Below are 14,971 nucleotides of genomic sequence, written 5' to 3'. Positions count from 1 at the left end.
TCAATTAGGAGAAGAAAAAACACATTAACATAGTTTTTTCTAAATGGTCGCATGGACAATTAGAAACTATGCAATTAGTGAAATATGACTAAAATCAAATCTGAAAACCTTATTACGTCGATATCAAACATCATGTGTTTTATCTTATAGACGTCATATGCACTTCAAATTCTTGTTTAGATTTTGCCAGGGATCGGAAGCCTCACGTAAGCCGCGTGTAAGCCTCAGAGAAATCGTGATTTTATCACAATAAAATTCAGCTGGATGTATAAAACAGCTCTTTAGCAGACAATCCTTCTTTCTGAAATTTTTTTTTCTGCTCACAAGCAGGTTTAAAACTGAGGCTTATGCGCGGCTTACGTGAGGCTTCCGATCCCTGGATTTTGCTATTCCGACTAGTTTATTGAGCTTCACTTAAATGAATGATGCCATTCTTGTTGAATGTTAAAATCATTTACTGATCCAAATGTTTATGTATATAAATTAACATATTGAAGATAATGAATGAAATTAAATCCATTCAAAACGAACAGTAAGCCTTTCAAGAATGATAGCTATAGAAAATTAATATTATTTGAAAGAAAAATTAGTGCTTTTTAGCCATTAAATATATATGTATTAGCATCCGAGAAAATAACATTTTTCCCTTGCCTTATGGACGGACGGACGGACGGACGGATAGGCACAGTGAATCCTAAAGTAGCTTCGCTACTAAACAGGTTAACAGAATAAACTCTGCGCGTTTATTCAAATTCTAAATTCTATAAAACTTTTCAAATATTAGATTTTGGTTGAAATATAAACATTGATTTATATTAGAGAGAAATTATGGAAAATCAATTTTAGATACATTCAAAGAAAATTTTTGAAAAATTTCTTTTTAAGAAAATAATATTTTGACTTATTTTTCCAGACATATTGAATTTTAATTGAAAAGTATTTTTTTCTTGCTGTTAAGCTTCTCTAGAAGTCACAAATTTTGGACTTTTACTGTCTGTCGTTTTTAAAGATATAATATAACATTCATACATACAAATTCCCCCTTTTTATTTCTCGCTTATTCAACCATGTGTCTCTACTGTATTATAGATACAAGAAAAGCTTTTCTCTATATTATTAGCCTAAAACCTATCATGGATCAGCAATTATCCTACCAGAAAATGTTGAACCTGTCGGCCATGTTGTTTTTGAGAAACTACTGTGAAAATACGCCGAAACGACCTTTAAGAAGCTATGTCACGAAAGGGACTATACCCGGGTTTTCTGCTACTACTCTTCCCCATTCGAATACAGAGCCCATTAGATACTAGAGGCGCTGTCGCTAATATACTACTATAAGGATCTTTATCTTAATTTTCTTTAGCTCAAATAATATTTTACTGCAATATAACTCTCTATGTATTGATAGGTAGATAGATATCCAATATCTATTTTTATAACAAATTTCGTTTGAAAATAAATATATTTGACGTGGATTCCGTTCAGTTTGTTTTTACCAATCGTAAGATGAATATATTTTCTAAAAATAAATCTTTTTAAATGGAACTTTATAACCTAAATTATAGATATTAAATTTGCTTGAAAATGTCGATTTTAAAGAAGAAACTAGTACGTTTCTTGCAACATGTAATCATGAGGAAGGATGGAACATTGGACTGTTAATTTCACTGGTGCCCGAAGTTTTATACACACGTTATTTCATTCTATTTGGGTCTAAAACTTTGGGTACTACTACTGTTGCTGAAATTTAATTTGTTAGTTGAAACTATGAATCTCAAAATGTTTAAACCAATAATTTTAATCTAGAGAAGGGTTAATCTGGTTTATCATCTTTGTATATCAAACGCTTTGTTTATGTCAAGGTGTGTTTTATTCTGATAATATACACAATATTATACCTAGATGGTCAATATGACCCCATTTATTGTCAAACTTAAGAAGGAATTTTAATCTAAGAAATTCAACTATTCATAACTATTTTATTACATATTTTATCATATGATTCACATTATACGAGGGAAGAAATAAATTACCCAAGAAAAGCTTTATCCTAAGATATGCGACAATTTATATTAAGATCTGAAAAATGTTTCAACCAATGGTATGTCTTGAATGTATCTTTAGTATTCTCCTAATGTCTGATTTAGACAGTAAGTCTCTAGGTTATCTCTATTATTCTGATTATGGATGACACCATTGACGAACCCCAAACTGTCCCACTTTGAGAAAGACGATTCCAATGACGTCATATACGTTTCGGGAAAGAAAAAGGGAAGAGGGGAAGAAAATCTCTTCAAAAGAGATGGGAGAAAAGGAAAGAGATTTTCTTCCCCCCTTCCCTAAACGTATATGACGTCACTGGAATCGTCTTTCTCAAAGTGGGACAGTTTGAGGTTCGTCACACCATTTAAAAAGAGTGGTTGACAATTGAGATAGTCGGACAAATCAATAATGAAAAACATAGAATTACAAAAACTTTAATATAATAGAAATTGAATACTACAGAAAATATGATGCCTATATATATAAAAGTTTTGCGTTTAAAGAAAGAGCAGACATAATTGAAAATGAAATACCTGAAATAAAAGTAATCAATATTAAAGGGAACTATCCACGAACGAGAGCAAGTGATTCTAAGCACCTTCCAGCATTGATCCATATTTTTTTTTTAATTAATATAATAGGTTTATGTTTAATACTTGGTTTATTGACTACAAAGTTTTTTTAAATATACGTTATTAATCAAAATAATATACTTTTACATTAAGCTTTTAAACAACAGTTTGAAATCATCAAAACATTTGATGACATTGCACCAAATAATGCTTAACATTTCAAAGTTTTTTTCATATAAAACTAAGGTGAATCTTAACTTTTTAGTCGATAAACCAATATTAAACATAAACCTAGTATATTCACTAAAAAATACTGTGGATCAATGCTGGAAGGTACTTAGAATCACTTGCTCTCGTTCGTGGATAGTCCCCTTTAATAAACAAATTTGATTTGTCTAGAGAATAAAGTCTAATTAACATTTTTTATTTTAGCTTGGAGAGAAAGTGGTGGCCCGAGGCTAACTGTTAAGCTTCTAGCAGACATGAAGATAGCAACCGCTACATTGCCGCCTGTTAAAAGTGAATGGAAGCTTTTTTTGATATTCGACTCCCCCCCCCCCCCCCCATTGTTTTCCAAATTGGCCCATATATTTATACTTTTTGCTTATAGTTTATTCTATGGATATGTAACAAATTATTTTGATTGTAAATTGTTTTTGCCTTTTTTTACTTTTTTGCAATTTAATTTTTTAAATAAATATTTTTAGATTTTTTTTATAAGCTTTTTAAAAGTTGACTGTTTGTCTGTTTAAAAAATTGTGCGTTACAGACAGTTCGGACAATTTTGCCACAAATTTTTCGATGATTTTTGTTTAGGCGTAATTTTAAAAATGTATTTTTTTGCAAAGCATATTTATTATTGTTTTTTAAGTCAGCCTCTCAGCTTCAGCAAGCCGCATTATAAGTATGACCTTTTTCAGGAAGGTCAAACTGATTATGGCGACACAACGAGCGAGTGCTCTACGTGTTACGCCACAGTGGCGGATTTTCTGAAAATCTTAGATCCTTTTACCTGTACCTATAACACAACAAGATAGAATTTCATCAAACTAACCTCCAGTCAATTAAAAAAGTAAACAGATAAAACTGATCAAAACCAAATTAAATAAAACTTTGCTAATTAGAAAAGCCGGAATCTGGGAAAGGGCAATGAAATATAATTTTGATTTTATTACTAATAATGGGAACCTGTCAAATTGTTGTGCTATCTTAAATTAAACTATTAGGTTAGGTTAAATTTGGTAATCTTGTCACCACAAGGATGCCTATTAAACATTTTCTAGTTTTCAAATTTAAATACTTGACCAAATAAAAAAAATCAAGAGTTTCCCTAACGTTTCATAGATATAAAGGACAATGTAAAACTTGGAAGCCTAAACTCATAGGCTAGCCCAAGGATTTAACCCATTATCCATAAATATTCTAAATTAAAAAAAAAAATAAGATAAAATATTTTTCTACTGTGTTTATGCAACAGACAGTGAAAATTTAAAGTAATGCTCTCATTTCAGCTGTCTATCTTAAACAGCCGCTGAGAAATTGTCATTCCTCTCTTTTGTTCCTTGAAGATAGACTACAGACATTTCTAATTATTGAGTAGCTGGCAACTAAAAACATTTTTTCAGCATGTAATGAACATTTATTTCAAAGATATCAAATTATATTATTTTTTCATATCACAGATTATAGCATTTTCATTAAGGGGTCAAAATTTCATAAAATTTTACAATCTCTAAATTTTTGGTTGTAAAATTTTATGAAAAAATTAGGGGCAGGGTTACAAAATCGCACAAAAAATTATCATTCTAAGAGTCAAAAACCGGTTTTGGCTCAGAGATGATCAAAATTCAAAGATAATTTTTAAAATTTAGTATAAAAAAATGAAAAAACAGGCTAAATTATTCTTTTACTTACAGACAGCTGATTTTTGAAAAGAAAAATTATTATTTGTTATGATTTCTTTATAAGGTGGTGGGAAGTAGGGGGGGGGGGGGGGGGAAGGGTGGGTGCGTTGGTAAACTGTCTACTGCATTATTAAATAATTTCACCTATAATCCCTTTTTAAATTGAAGGGTGCTTTATACATAAATTTTAAAAATTATTTTTGAAATAAAAAGATTTTGTAACTAACAATTTGGAAGTTGACGATTTTACAACATTTCAAAGTTTTTTTTATTGTATAACATCTTGACTAGCATGGATAAAAAGCAAAATTACTATTTTTTTTTGGGTAGGTCTAAGGTTTTCAATTCTTAAAATTTTCTTTAAAATTGTTTGATTGTTATTATATTTGATAACTATGCTTAGTCTAAATACCAGAAAGTTAAAGGGTTAAAAGATTTTTATATTGGCATTCAAAAAATTAAGAATACTTATTTAATACTTTACAGTTTTACAATGGTCTAATTTTGAGCAAAATAACAAAAATTCAGCCATTTTTGTTTTATATTATTATCAAATTTATTCAGATTATTTCAAAATTATCTTCAAACTAAAAAAAACAAGAAATCATTGGAGATCTATACCACAATGATTTCGAAGGTTCTTTGACTTTTGTGTCAGAACCTAAATTGGGACATTTCATTACCCTAGGTTTGGTAACTTTATTTCACTTTTCAATAAAATCTAAAATGCAGCGGATTTTGAGAAAATTAGAATTGAAATTTTCAAGTTAAATTTTCATCCCCTACGAGTTATCGCATAATCATGACAAGAAAGGCAAAGATTCTTTATTTAAAGTTTTGAACAACTTTGCTTTTATAATAAAGTCTTTCATTAAACCTTTTTATATATGATTTATTTAAGGCTGAATTTCCGTGACCTTAGCAAAGCAACTGATAAAAATGGCCATTAATTAACTCCCCTAAGGAGTGGTTTTATGATTTTCTCATAAAAAGTCAAAGCACCTTCGAAATCATTGTGATACAGTTTACAGTTCAATACTTCCTTCCATGTTGTCAAATGAAAATAAAATCAAATGAACACAAAAAAATCTCGATAAAAACAATATTAACAAAAAAAATTGGATCAATTAAAGTTCAAGATGTTTTATCTCTCGAGAGTTTGGGTTTAGGATCCTATTTCCAACCTTAAAAAGTCATATTTTAGATTAAAATTCAATCAACGATAAGCGACTTTTCATCTGTAAAACAAAATTTAATTACATGTAATCATTATTTAAATTAATACTATATTCTTTGTAGGAGGAAAAAAATTATATCTGAAAATCATGTCTCAATCTTATTCACTATTAAAAAAGATCAATCAAAATATTTTTTTTCTTTAAGTTAAGATAGAATCACTTTTTAGGTATTTTTCTCTTCAAATTTAGTCCAAACTTGTTTTTTTTCTATGATGTTGAATTATTTGGTATGAGTGTTAATGAAGAATTGTAGGTGTAGGAATCATAGTCTTCGCTCAGGCTTGTGTTCAAGGGAAGTTTTCTTATCAGCATGTCAGAAACTTTTCTATCCTGAAAAAAAAAGATTAATTAAATGTGAGTTTAGACACAGGAATGGGAGGATAGTGGATAATAGATTAATCTTTCTCTAAATTTTATATTATCTATAATACAAAGTAGAACGATGTCTGTCTGTTTGTTTGTCTGTCTGTCTGTTTGTTTGTCTGTCTGTCTGTCTGTTTGTTTGTCTGTTTGTTTGTTTGTCTGTCTGTTTGTTTGTCTGTCTGTATGTTTGTAGCGAGGGATCTCGCTAACCGCTGAACCGATCAAGTTCTCCTTTTACAGAGTAGTTTCTCATATTAACTATTTTCTTGGGGGGTAGGACACCCCCAACCCCCCCAACAAATGAAAAATACCCAACCCCCCCAAAAAAATTCTTTTTCAAACTAAAATTAAAATAGTGGGGTCGACTACCCCCCCCCCCACAAAAAAAAATTTAAAATTTTCTTTTAATCTAAAATACGAATAGTTGGTTTGATAAAACCTCTTGGGGCAAAGCCCCAAGATGCTAGGGGCGAAGCCGCTAGTTTTGATTAAAGTAGCTAATCTTGTAGTTTTAGGGTGGATTAAAGGTGTGAAGGTGTTTAACATAAATCTTTTTAACCTAAAAATAAAGACAAAGCAATAAAGGGCCATTTCAGTAATTACAGGGAAAATTAAACAAAAAACTTGTGTAATATTGCCATTGATAGCTTTATATAATCAGGGGAAGAAAGGGATGTACAATTACTATATTCCAGGCTTTAGACATATATAATATATATTTTATATACTATATATGTGTTTAAAGACTGCAGCATCTCTTAACAGTGGGTAGCAAAACTTTAATATAAATTTGCAGAGTATACATCATAGAAACAAATCCCGTACACTTATTCATTTTTGTAGCATAACTACTCTATAAGTTGGGAATGTTCGTACATACATCGGTATGTGCCGCTATGAGTAAAATTAAATATATTGTAGAACTTTAAGTCAGCAAGATACAGGGGGCGCCAAATAAAAATCTGAAACTCTATGCAGCATTATTGCATTGGTGAAAATTATAAATAACTTATTGATTGTACATGTTCTTTCTCTTATTTCAATTTTTTAAAGACACAATTTAGACCCTACAGGGCCGTATTCCTCAGGTATTAAATCCCTGCGGAGTTCCTTATACATACACCCAATCAAATTTCAATAGAATTTTCTATATTTTAATCTTCATAACATGTATTGTAATCAATAGCATTTCTTATTATTTTCGGAAAGGTGTTTTTCCCTAGGAAAATAGCTTGAAACCATAACAGGAGCAGTATTAAGATTTTCTACATTTCATAATACACCTTTAACATTTCAAGGGAGTGGTTTGTTAAACGAATATTAAATTCTTAGTGAAAATTATTAATATGTGTATCTTATATTTTGATTGTAGGTCACTCAAGCATAAGCTAAATAATATACTAGCAGCTTCGCCCATAGCCTCTAAAGGCTTTGGGTTGGGGGTGTCCTACTCCCAAGAAAAAAGCCTTAAACTACCACAGAACCAGTAGGTATATTCCCTTAAGAGTAGAATCAAATCGGTTCAGCAGTTACTGCGAGAAGTTTCAGAACGACGGACAAACATTCTAATTTGTATTATTGATATGTATTTTATTTGTGCCATTCTTCTAAGCTTCTCTTTGTATATATATTATAGTTGTATAATCTGCTAATGAAAGACAAACAGAAGGAGATATTATTTATTTATAATGGTAACTTTGTAGTAGGTTGTATAAGTTTGTATTCATTATATACAGGGTATGTTATGCAAATCGTTAGAATCGTCATAAGCTCTAGTTTTTTAATATATAAAAACCATTCCTGTGCTAAGTATAGTATAGGAGCTACGAGGTAAAATTTTCCAGTTACTTAAATCTTTTCAACCTTTTTCTCACATTTTCAAAACTAGAGCTTATGACAATTCTAACGGTATGTGTAACATTGTTCTACTATTAACACAAGCCGCGCAATTTGAATATTAAAAATGTGCGTATTTTTTCACAACCTTTCAATCCATAAATCTTCGAAAAAAGGGCTTTGAAAAACCGGTTTTTGGGGCATAATTTTTTGAAATAATCATTTTTAAATATTTAAAACTTAAATGTATGATAATAGGTTTTCCAAAATATGTAAAACATTTTACATATTTGTTTTATTTTCTGTGCATAATTAAGTTTCTTGAAAAACCATTCCTCTTGAATGACCCTGTAGTTTATAAACCATATAGATCTAAAGGTACAAAATAGTTGAAATTATCATATCTGAATTATAGATTTAATACCCTAGATGTGATGTCATAAATAATAAGTCCAACCTAATTCTAATTTTTATAGACGAAATTCTTGGATGATATAATTTTACGAAAGTTAGCAATATCATAAGAAATTCAACAAATTATAGCTTATTATTTATTGATGTAATTAAAAAATAACTGACCTTTCGTATCAAAATGATTAACCAATAATATGGACAGATTGTTCTTATACTGTGTTCTTATTGGTTCAATTTACGAATTAGGGATCTAGATCTACTATATTTATTATTAATTCCCTTCATTTTTTATGGTAAACTTTAGTGTTTATCTTAAAAACTTTTTAGCAAATGACATTATCTAAAAGATGTCTTATAAATTGTTATGACATTCTCCAGACAAATTTATCTTGAAGTTGTTTGATGTTGAGTTTTAAAATTTGTTGTTTTGGCTTTCTGTCAGGTGGGTAAACGCATGGAGGGAGGGGACATTGGGCTGTTTATTACACTGGTACCCAAAGTTTTATCATGCCGTTTTTTATTCGTTGACTTGACAACTTTGTGGACTTTTATTGAATTTTGGATCATGAAGTTGAGAGTTGAACCACTAATTATAATCTACAGAAGGGGTAATTTTTTGAATGATTGTTCCCAGTAATAAGATATAGTTGATCTATAGTTTCTTAATCCTTGTTTAGTATACTGCGGAAAATAATAATATTTGTAAGAGAATATTGAGTATTGAGCTCTGTGGAAGAAAACAAGACTACTCGACAGTCATAACACATAAATATGAAATCAAAATTATAAACTGAAAATAAGTAATTTTATATATCATTCAAATAATAAATATCAATATGATAGTCAGTGTGATTTTAATCTACTGACACACAGAAATACAGGAAGACTTGATGAGCCCCTAAATGCTAAGGGCTTAGAGAGATTAGAATCATGGAATTATTAACATTAGTTTTATTTCTATTTATTACATACATTACATAATTACATGAAGATTTTTGGATCTGAAGATTTATTAAACAAGATTTGCGTGGTAAAAACAATGTTATTAAGATGTTGAGTAAACAGTTACTAATTGAAAAGAACATAGGCAAGTGTTCTTATTTTATGCAAAATTTAGTTTTAGCACAGAAATTCTAAACGTAATTTTTGCCAGTCCGTTAAAGTCTGGGAGGTAAGGGTCATTGGACTGTAAATCATACTTGTACACGTTCTCTCATATGTTGTATTAAAAACTTTGGGTACTTTTAATACATCGAGATTAGATAGGTCAAAGTAGCACCAATTAATATTAAACTACAGAAGGATTGATTTAATTCAAATCATTAAGGATGTACATGAATTTATCGCCCATTGACTTATCCCTGGTTATGGGCCTCTAAAAATTTCTTTTTATACATTCTAGTGGCCTTTATAACCGATAAAGCTTAATTATTTCAAATCTTTCTTGTCTGATTACAGAGTTGCTTTGTTTTAATAGTATTTCTCATTATTACAGGATTCTGCATTAAGTCGCACAAAATTTCATGTTTTCTGGTTACACTGTAGGCAAGAAAATAGGAATATCAATTTACAACGAAAATAAATTTGTATTTGTTGTTGTTTTTTCTTTATTTGCTACTTGGTTGCGGCGCAATTTTAGTATTTATCATCTATCATAACATTTTATTCCGCGTCATAACTAAAGACGTTGAAAAATGGACCCACGTGAGATCAATATTAGGAGGAGAAGGAATGCCTTGGCGAAACTCATGATCACGCAATTAATCAGAAAAAGATTAAGTAATTCTAAGATCCCAATGAAAAGCACCAACAATATCTCTAATAGTTTCTGAGACAGCAAGGAGCGGGGGGGGGGGGCATATTGCCCAACTTCCCAAGAAAGATGTTTTTTTTTGAAAATCATAAGCTCAAGTAATCCTTTTCTACATATGTGCCAAATATCTCTAGAAATGATGAAATGAAAATAATCTCTTAAAATTCAAAATGAAAATTTTTCAAAACCTTTTAAAATATTTAAGATCTCTTAATCTTAAAGATTACAGTTGATATTCTCTTTATTTTACATTTTCCGTTTTTACTTCCCAAAAACACCTACATTATAAGTAGGTCCCAAGACAATAACTAATGCTGACAAACACTTTTAGATTGAATAACATTTGTCCTGAAGTCTTAATTATGCAGTGCATAGTCATGAGTTTGGCTTGTTTTGGGCCAAGACATTCCCAGTACTAAGTAAACTATGGAAATACAAGCAGTAGACACACTCAAAAGACTATCAATAGTCTATTACTGCGCCATGGACTAAATCAAAGTGTTTAACGAAAAACAATGGTTATCTGTGTTAATATAACTCTCTTTCTCTCTAACTTCATCTACCGATTATAGAATTTAAATATTTAAAATCATAAGTACCATTAGATAATATCATATGATGTCCTTTATTATTTTATTTTTGTACAAAAATTCTATAAACTCTTTGTAACACTTTGTTGTTCCTTTTTTATCGAGAATATTATCTGTTATTTCTGCGCTACTCATAAATATAAGTAAAGAATTAGTATATTATATTAGATAAAAAGTTTATGGATTACTGGACTAAGTAACATAACTTGTTAGATAATCAAGGATAACAACATTCATTATTGGTTATGCAAAAAAATCTTGTGCATATAATTTAATTTGATTACACTGCGTTTTTATGAAATAAATTATACTTGGTTTTCAAATATTGTATAAAGGATGAAAAGGATTAGTTCTAAATAACGTAATAATCCACCTACTAAATTCTAGTAAAATTTAATATCCACTCTGCTTTATGACTGGGGACTTTATCCGTCCGTCTGACCGCATGAAAGGGTTATTTACAACAACAAGCGGTTTGGTAAGACAGAGGAAGATTTCAGTGCTTGCTGGGCATTTTGAGTAAATTGTGTAATTAATAAAACTTTGTATGACTAAGGTCATCTAATTTCTAATTCTTAATGTGAACTATAAGTGTATGTGGTTAATTATGAACATTATTGTCCTAGTTTAGTTTTTAAAGCAAAATACAACAGTTACCAGAAAAAAAACGTAAACCATAGGATTAAACACTCAAGAGTAAATCTGTGGAATCAGAGACGTGCACAGCAATTCACCTTGAGGATAGGGGGAATAAACCACATGGAGTAAAAAAAGGAGATGACAGGCCCTCCAAATTTCTTTTTAAAAGCGAAGCTTTTCTATAATTGGGGTAGGTCCGTCCGTACGTCCGTCCGTCCATCCGTACGTCTGAGATGGATAGCTTTTTTCATTAGTTTAGTCATGTTAGAATTGTCCTATCGATTTCAAATTTTGCATGGTGATTCCTGTAGTAGTTAGGTACTATTTAGAAAGCGTATCAACTCTGTAATCATTACCGTAATGTCCGTACGTCCATTTTAAACATGTTGATTTTTTACATTTTTAACAACTAATTTTTATGTGATCTTAATGTCCGGTTGTTATGATTTTTGGTTTACTGATTCCTGGAACAACAAAGTACAATATTATAAGCAAAGCAACCCTATAATCTAGTCCTAAGAATGTAAGTATGTCCATAAACTTTATCCTGTATCAAGAAGTTTTTCAACAAATTTACTCACAATTTTGCTTTGACTCTTATTTATTTATATTCTGATTTTTCAGTTTTGACACTATACAAGTTTTAATGTCCGTTTGTCCTACCGTTTAAGGGCTTCGCTTTTATAGATGTTGTCATCCTTGTTTTTATATAAAATGTTTATATCTAGTGCATAACAATTTAAATTTATTTTGAAGTATATCTAAAATCTATATATTGCTGTTTTTTAAAAAGATACTTGTTGTTCTTCTTTCTGAGTAAAGTGTACATATATAAAATCATTTTAACCTAAAAATTTTTAAAAATAAGTATTTTCTCCATAAAAAATAACCTGAAAATATATATATTTATATTTCTGATAAGTCTATTAATATACATTTTTTTATTTTTATTCAATTTCAGTTTAAGACATTTCTTTAAGAAAGTATTTAATTATAGAAGTACTATTTCAGAATGAAGATGATTAAAGTCCCTCCACAGATTATACGATAGAATAGCCAATGAGAGGACAGTATACACTGTAATTGGTCAATGGTAAAATTTAAGATTTAAAATTTATGGTACTACGTCAAACACAAGATACGTCAATCAGTAGAATTTTAAAGTGCGACAAACACTGCTGGCCTCTCATTGGTTATAATATCGTATGACGTCATAATCTGTGGAGGGATAAAAAAGTGTTAAAAATAAAAATCAATCTTTTATTGATAAGAAATATGTCTCACTCAGTTAATGTTAGGGATCTTAAGGGATAAGACAATGGACAATAAATTAATGACACCCCACCACTACCCCTCTCCCCATATATCAATTTAAAGACAATTATTGAATTCACTTTTTTTTTAAAGCCATCATCAAATAGAAGAACGAGGGCCAGTGTAATTTACGATTCCCTCCCTTACTGGCAAACTCAAACATTATTTAGAGGATTTTTTTCATTAAAAAGATTCTCTGGTTAATAATATTAAAAAATAACAGTCAGACATTTATTGAAGGTTTTTTTGTCGATGAAAACAAAAACCGCACCTACTTTTTTTAATGTAGGATCTTTGTCTGAAAGACCTAACTAAGCATGATACTGAATGGTGCTTTTTTGGCCAATGCATAACCCCACCTGTTGCACTTTTGACATAGCGACAGTGATATAATGTTTTTATCGTCTTTATTTTTTGGCGTGGATTTGACAATATTCAGGTTGCTACGTTTTTTGCTAGAGCTTTATAAATCCTTGACATACGTACGGACAGTCCTAAGTTAACACGTAGCTGCGCTTTAAAGAATCTAATGACAAATTTAGAAAGTTATTTTTAATTAGGTTTAATTTAAATATAAAATTTAGATAGAAGTACAATATTATAAGATTCATTTGCTCACGTAGTAAGTCTAGTAAAGATAAAAGGCTCTTTATATATTGTATAATAATCTATTTTTGTCATTACAAATAAACAAGCACAAATATGTACATAAAAAAAAAACATTAAGTAATAGCCAAAGTTTAACGGATTGCTTATTTGGAGCTGATTTAGACATCCAGTCTATTTTTAAAGTTATGTAATGGTCTGCGGCACCAAGGTGACTTACGCTTGGCTGACACGGCTGCCGCCGATTTTTAAGATGAAATTCTTCAATAAATTCACTAGCGGCTAAGCTGCTAGTCGGCATTGAGGGAAGGGAGAATAGGCAAGAGGGTTGGGAGGGGGTATTTTCTTTCGATAAGAAATATTTCTTTGGAGGGAGAAGCTACCTTCCCATAAAATAGTTGTAAAACTTCCCTGAACCTTTGAGAACCGAGATACAGACAGACAAATACACATCCTGTCATTTTTATAAGGATAATTAGTTTTAGATTTGCTTCGCCTAAACTATAAATTATTTTGTTGGATTATCCCCTTCATTGAAAATTATACAAGTTCAGTTTCGTAATAAAAGGTATATTATGCAGGGAGTAAGGGAGGGGACAACGGATCGAATATTCAATTTTTAGGAGTCTCAGACTTTGGGTACTGGCTTAAAGGGAATGTGCACGAATACAGCAGATTCTGACTGACTTTGGGTACTTGTGCATCAATGCCCCGCTAACTAGCTGAGCTAGTTTAGAATATGCAGACAGAAAAATTTGTTAATAATGGCTGGTTTAACAAATATTTTTTCCCAAGAAAATGTCATTTCATGTATAGAAACTCTACTGTGATATTTATGTATTAAATAATCTAAGAACCGCTAGAAATTAGGGGTCAGTTATAAATATATGAGAAGGGTTGAGATAGTTCTAAACAAGATTTTTCTAGTGATTAATTACAGAATGTTTATTACATTGTGATGTGTTGATAATTTAATTTTCAAGTAAATGATTTTTTTCTTAGAACTAATTTTGTTCTAAATTAGGTTACCATGATCCCTTTACAATTTTGGTAAAATTGTTGATAAATCTAGTTTTCATTGCTTTTCAGCGAACCCTCTTAAATTGAATTAATTGCCCATTGTCCCCTCCCTTACTCCCTGTATATTATGTCAAATCTATAATAAGAAATCTTAAAATATTTTGATATTAAAAGTTAATAAATTCCTTACAAAATTTTATATTCCTTCATGATTATAATTCAACGAAATAAATAAGCACCAATTTTATTATTTTTAGAATATGAGTCTATATAATGAATGACATCGATTATTTAAAAATTTCAATCCAATGTTTGATTAGCCTATAAGAACGGTATACACTACGAGATAATATTTTGTTGCATCTCTGAACCAAATCTTGCTTAATTTATGTGCATGGTCACATACCCTCTAGAAAAACAAGAACCTAGTAAAAGTGTCTGACTCTAATCATGACGTAAAAAAATTTGCCAATGAGAGGCCAGAATACACTGTAATTGACCAATTGTAAAATTTATTGTGGCCTCTCATTGGCTAATTTTTTTACGTCACAATCAGAGTCAGACACTTTTACTAGGTTCGAAAAAGATCCTTTTGATTACGCGACCTTTATTTTGAGTT

At 30.2% G+C, this 14,971-nt stretch overlaps 2 protein-coding genes across 2 annotated transcripts in view; one reads left to right on the top strand and one right to left on the bottom strand.

Annotated features, from left to right (window-relative positions):
• LOC145329882 (uncharacterized) overlaps positions 1–3,328 on the top strand; it is a 34,409-nt gene extending 31,081 nt beyond the window's left edge. The window contains exon 15 of the mRNA XM_080174331.1: positions 3,048–3,328. Within this exon, the coding sequence (XP_080030457.1) occupies positions 3,048–3,084 (37 nt within the window). The 3' untranslated portion in view covers positions 3,085–3,328. The remainder of the gene's footprint in view (positions 1–3,047) is intronic.
• A 1,977-nt stretch (positions 3,329–5,305) lies between these two features.
• The window catches only part of LOC145330688 (uncharacterized), a 30,295-nt gene continuing 20,629 nt past the window's right edge, over positions 5,306–14,971 (bottom strand). The window contains exon 4 of the mRNA XM_080175346.1: positions 5,306–6,087. Coding sequence (XP_080031472.1) covers positions 5,965–6,087 — 123 coding nt within the window. The 3' untranslated portion in view covers positions 5,306–5,964. The remainder of the gene's footprint in view (positions 6,088–14,971) is intronic.

Source organism: Acartia tonsa, chromosome 10, assembly GCF_053477335.1.
Source record: "Acartia tonsa isolate MP-2025a chromosome 10, ASM5347733v1, whole genome shotgun sequence".
Taxonomy (NCBI): domain Eukaryota; kingdom Metazoa; phylum Arthropoda; class Copepoda; order Calanoida; family Acartiidae; genus Acartia; species Acartia tonsa.
The sequence above is the reverse complement of the archived record's forward strand: the minus strand, read 5'-3'. Positions and strand labels throughout refer to the sequence as shown.